The 6,183-nt window shown below is 32.2% G+C and overlaps 1 protein-coding gene across 1 annotated transcript in view; it reads right to left on the reverse strand.

The window, feature by feature from the left end:
• Positions 1 to 4,172: 4,172 nt before the first annotated feature.
• Positions 4,173 to 6,183, reverse strand: part of LOC106301168 — a gene marked incomplete in the record, with an annotated part of 10,172 nt that continues 8,161 nt past the window's right edge. Inside the window, 8 exon segments of the mRNA XM_013737513.1 lie at positions 4,173 to 4,316; positions 4,786 to 4,894; positions 4,996 to 5,101; positions 5,194 to 5,274; positions 5,356 to 5,492; positions 5,591 to 5,684; positions 5,770 to 5,843; positions 5,932 to 6,093. Coding sequence (XP_013592967.1) covers positions 4,820 to 4,894; positions 4,996 to 5,101; positions 5,194 to 5,274; positions 5,356 to 5,492; positions 5,591 to 5,684; positions 5,770 to 5,843; positions 5,932 to 6,093 — 729 coding nt within the window.

Here is a 6,183-nt window from a genome sequence, read left to right on the forward strand (position 1 = left end):
TCACCGTTGGATTTACCAAACACCCAAGACTGCTCTGCTGAAGAACTATGGCGACCAGCTTCAAGAAAACCCAGACAACAGAAGATCCAACCGTTGAAATCCAAATCCCTTCGGTGAACCTCTAACCCACTGACTGAAGAAGCTTCCCACAAAATATCAGCCCGATCAGGATCCGTTTGACCCTCCAAATCCAGTCTTGAAAACACCTTACGAGTTTTCTCCTTCTCTCTCTTTTTCTCCTTTTTCTCTCTCTTCTTTTTGTCAAAACTCTATTATATATGTGTCTAGTGACAAAGGGGAAACATTATTATTTCTTAAGTTCACCCCAATTGGTCCTCTCCATCTAGGAGGGACCCAACATTGAAGACTATGAATCCAATGTCTAAATCAACTCCTTCCAAACGCATCGTTTTACCATGGCCTCCAAAAAACGATTCCTCCTTTTCAAACAACACCACCTCCTTGATTCCATCTTCCCTTGCAAGAACGTAGGCACTTCCTAACCCACTTACTCCACCTCCGATCACCGCCACTTTCATTTTATTCCTTTTATTTCCTATTCAAAAGTTATTTTCTTGAAATTCTTGGACAAAACCGACGATAAAAGGAATCAATGAAATGTAGACGAGAAAAGTACCTTAGTCTTCTTTTCCTGGCACAAAGTAGATTTGATCTCAAGATGGGACTTGTGGAAACAAAATTACATTCGCTCATACCCTGCTTATACTTATAACAGATAATGTGATTAGGCAGAAGCTAAAGGCAAGTCCGGAGAGACATTTATATTTGACTCACATTAATGATTACAGATAGATAACGTGATTCTCATTCTAAAGCTTTATGTCAAGAAGCATGGCTAGAGGCGGACCTACATGTATAGATATTGGGTAGTTATGCTTGATCTTCGCACACAACAACCAATTGGTTTTTAAAAAGTATTTAATTTTTTTGCGTGGATATGTGACAAGTCAATACTGTGTAATGTCCAGATGGTTCGTTCAATATTTAATTATTATTATTATTTCGGTAAAATTTAATTATTATTATTTTGTTTGGTTCGTTCAATATTTAATTTTTTTTTTTTGGTTTGTTCAAAATTAATTCGACTATCAAACAAGATTAGTCGAATCCTTTACCAAAAAGACAAGATTATCTATCTTACATTTGTCAACGTCGCCTGCTCATATTGTGATGTGTTAATGTTATGGTCTACCTAATTTTAACAAATATTGTTACAATAATAATTTAAATTAAGCATAACTTGATTCTGATATATGCTTCGAAAGTGAGAGACTATTTTTATCAAAAATTATATTTTAAAATTAACTATTTAGATAATATATAATTGTTGATCTTTTCTTTTTGTCATCATAATTGTTAATCCAAAATTTAAAATATGTTAATAATTTCAATCTTGTATAAAAGTATTTCATAGTTACTAATATCAAAATGTTATGAAAACATATTATATATTATTTATTTATAATTTAAGTAAATACAATTTTATGTCTTTAAAATAATGTATGTTAAGTTATTAATCTAAAATGATTTTTATATATAAGGGATTTTTGCAAAAACGACTCTAAATAAAAAGTCAAATGTAAAACTAACCAATGATTTTTTTTGGAACTTTCATTTTTCATATTCACTCAAGAAATTTTGAATTATTAACGAAAATCTCAATATTTTTTTTTTCTTTTTTTTTCTTTTGAAAATGCTTATTTTACTCAATCATCATCTTCATTCGGAGATATAAGCTTTTATTTGGGCTATGAAATGTATGAAGAATCTAAGACAGTTAAACGTCACATTTGCAACAGATTGTTCCCAATTGGTGAAGATGATTTCTGAACCTGAAGAGTGACCAGCCATTGCAAGTTATTTGGATGATATAAAGTTATTGAAGGGAAGTTTCAACAGTTTAGAGATCATCCATATACCACAGACGCAAAATTAAATGGCAGACAGTCTAGCACGCAGTGCAAGAAATCAATCGTCTTTTGTTATCCATATGGACGCGGAGCTACCAGTTTGGTTTACAGAGTCTATATGAATCTGTTTGTTGTTGACAAAAAAAAATACTCAATCATCATCGTCCTCTTTTATTTACAACATTGTCATTATTGTCAATACACCAACCACCATGAACAATCAATTTAAAGCTATAAATGTACATAAAATCAATATCTACATCTTCATATTTTTATTTCTTACCGACTCAAACCATTTTCCTTTCATTTCCTCTCATATTTCATCCAAAAATCCTAATTTTTTATTTCAAAATTTATAAGTTTATTAGAGTTACTCAAGTTCATAATTCTTGGTCAAGAACTAGTGGGTATCTTTCAATAAGAAGTGATGTGTGCTTGGAGAAGCAAAACATGAACCTCACTGGATCTAAGAATGATTTTTGAATTTTTTTTAGATCTGTTTCGTGGAGAAGACTACTACAGAAGACTTATACTCAATTCATAGCTTAGTTTTACAATTGAATTTTTGTGTTTCCTTTTAGAAAATAATTCTCTAGAAGTCTTCCAACTTTTCTTTGTTAACAAAAAAAAAAACGAATAGACTTCCTAGGAAGTATTTTTGGATTACCAACTAGTTTTAAAATTGACCAAATTTTGTCAGAAATTTGACTTTCTATAGAAGATTTCTAGGGAAGTTTTCTCAACTGTCGGTGGAAGTTTTCTCAACTGTCGGTGGAAGTTTTCTCACTGTCGGCGGAAGTCGGCGGAAGTCTGCGTAGGTGAGTTTTACAATTGATAATTAAAACTTAAACATTTAATTTTAATTTGATGAAAGACTTCTAGAAGACTTTCCTAGAAGACTTCCAGATTTTTATTCTGTGATTCTGGTCAAACATTTGTTATGATAGAAGACTTCCGTCGAAGTTTTTTCTCAAAAAGACAAATATGGGTCGGTTGCAAAAGTAACTTACGTAGACTTTTACCGACAGTGAGAAAGTTTAATGTGATAGTTGAGAAGACTTTCCAGAAAGTCAAATTTCTGACACAATTCGAGCAATTGTAAAATTAACATGTTTATCTGAAGTCTTCTCTGGTATTTTCGAAAAAATTTCAAAATCAAAAGTAAGCCAATATTTACAAAGGAAGACTTTCGAGAAGTCTTATGTAGATTTGACTTCCTTGGAAGGCTTCCTTTGTAAATTTGCGGCTGCAAAAATGACAGAAATGGTAGGCTTCTTAGAAGTATTCTTTGGGTTAATGTTTAATAAAATTTCACTTTTTTCTAAAATAAATAAAAACTTTTTAATCTTTTCTTGTTAATTCATGTATATTAGTCAATATAGAGGCTACTGAATTAATTCATAACTTAATTGGTGATAATTATGAAGTTATCAACATTCATGTTTATTAATGTTTCTAGCTAATGAGAAATGATTTCCCCAAAAGTCTTCTACGTTAGTTTTTGTAAACCTTGTATTTTCAACTTCAAAATATATTTTTAACTTTTAAAGGTGTTAAGTATCTTCAAGAATATAAAGTCATGTTATTTAATGTGTCTTCTTAAATCGTAAGATATACTTTTAACTTTCATGAAATTTAAAATTTAAATTTTCACTTAAAATTTAAGTTTCCTGCTTAAATTTTAATTGTTCGCTTAAATTTCCGTTTATATTTTAATTTACTGCTTAAAATTTTTCGCTTAAAATTTAAGTCTACCCGAGAAGTCTTCGGAGATTTCCGAAAAGACTTTAATGAAAAAAATTATATGTTTGAAATTATGTAATGTTTGATCTTTTGTGGATTTGACTAATTTTTCTTGAGAAGTCTTCTCCCTTAGCTTTACTAAGATTTATCATGTGCACAGAGGCTTTAATCGTAGATATTAAAAACGCAAAGAGAGAGAAACAACTAATGGGGATATAAGTGGCTAGGTCCTGTACTCCGATATCTCACATACTCTTTGTAGGCGATAGCTTATTTTTTTGTAGGGCCCAAAAGGATGAATGTCAAACTATTTTAAGGATCTTAAAGGAATATGATGAATTATCGGGCCAGCTGATAATTTTCCTGAAATCGTCCATTCAATTTGGATATAAGATTGAGGAGTCCACTCGGCATGATATGCGTGATAATTTAGGGATACAGAATGTAGGCGGGATAAGATCATATTTGGAAATACCAGAGAATCTGGGAGGATTGAAAATACGGGTTTTGGGTTTTATACATGATCGTTTAAACAACATAGTTAATGGATGGACTTTTAAGTTCTTTACCAAAAGGGGGAAGGAGGTGATTATCAAATCAGTGGTTACGGCTTTACCAAATCATGTAATATCCTGCTATCGCCTGCCAAACACAGTATAAAAAAATTAACGAGTACGGTAGCACAATTTTAGAACTGCATAATTGTATAGGTTCTCTGAAGTTATGGATTTTAGGAAAATGTATATTTGTGAAAATAACATGCAGCTATGATTTGACTAAAAGTTCAATGTTCTATTTCGTAATTTCTAAAGATATCCCTTGCAATATGGACTCTTAAAAGTGGCCATAATAAAAAGGAAGAAACCTATCACCAAGAGGCCAAGGCTGTTCTTACTAAAGATCATGTATTAGCTGCCTAATGTTGTATAATAGTTTTTTTTCAAGGTCTTATGAAAGTGAATCAGTCCATAACAGCTTGAGAAAAAAAATCAAAACACATTATTTAAGGCGGTTATATGATTTTTTTGATGTAGAATAAGTTATTTAAGTTTACAGATGCTTTCACACGCAAACTATGAATAGGAAACAGCACAAGAAATGAGAGTAGTACTTAAAAAGTGTTGAAAGGGTTCTTCTACTCTTATTTAATTATGAGCAGAAGGGAAGTTACGGAATGGATCTCCGAATGCAGCTACATTCCCTGGACGTGAGAACACTACCTACAATGTTGTGCAAACGGATGAAGCTATTCAATCAAGTAGTATTTTTTTAGTGACACTGAGGAAAAAAGGCATGGTTACGTTTATGTTTAATGTGTTACCTGGTAGTCTTCAAGAGTAAGAGTCTTGAAACCAGCTGCACAATAGTCGAAGTAATATTCCCACGTCCTTATGAACTTATCATCGAATCCAAGATCCATGATTTGTCTGTTTACAAATAACAATATTTTTTTATGGGATACGAGTGCAAATGTAAAGATTCCAACCATAAAAATAAAAGTTCTTAATACAGATTTTACTTTTGATTTTCCAAGAAGTTCTTCCTCCAGCATCTCAATGTTTGGTAGTAATGAAGCCCAATGTTCTCAACATTTTCTACGCTGTATTTTCTTAGGTTAGGAAGAGAGTAGAGAAAATACATATATTTCAAGCTAAACTCTGATAAAGAAAAAAGACTTTACCTCAACCGAGAAGAAGAGGCCATGGCAGAAATAACTCTGGCTAAGGAAGGAAGGCATCCACCGGGGAATATGTATTCTTTTATGAAATCCGAGTTTAGTCTGTACTCATTGTAACGCTCTTCGGGTATCGATATGAACTGTTATTATAGGTAAACATTAAAAACTGTCAAAGGTTATGAACTGTTATTATGATACGTGATCCAAGGGAAATATGAATGAAAGAAACAAGTGTTACCTGCAAGACAAAGATCCCGTCTTCTGCAAGCGCAGCTTCACAGTGACTGAAGAATGTATCCATAAACTCGTGGCCAACATGTTCTATCATCTCACTGAACAACATTCCAAAACTGCTGTTATAGACTCATAAAACAGGTTAAGCAGTTCTATACAATAGAGAAGAAATAAATGTATTACCAAGATATGATTCTGTCATATTTTTTAGCATCAGATAGTTGACGATAATCGCAAAGCTCAAATGTAATCCGATCCTGGTGATTCATATGTTATATCCTTAGTTATAGCCTTTTGGTGGGATCATAAATAAAAAAATCAATCAATGGATTGTTCAACACAAACCTGAAGTCCAGCTTCTTTAACCTTTTCTTCTGCATATTTAAGCTGTTCGATAGATAGTGTAATACCAGTGTATTTACATCCAGTGTTTTTCACAACTTCAATGGCCAAAGTTCCCCATCCACATCCAATCTCTAAAACCTCATGGTTCTTTTCTATTCTAGCCTAAAATATGCAAATGTACTTAGTAAAAGTGAGAGAAAATCATGTTCTAAATCATGAAGATTGTGTTATCCTATACCTTATCAATTAAAA

The sequence above is a fragment of the Brassica oleracea genome, chromosome C7, assembly GCF_000695525.1.
Source record: "Brassica oleracea var. oleracea cultivar TO1000 chromosome C7, BOL, whole genome shotgun sequence".
NCBI classification, from domain to species: domain Eukaryota; kingdom Viridiplantae; phylum Streptophyta; class Magnoliopsida; order Brassicales; family Brassicaceae; genus Brassica; species Brassica oleracea.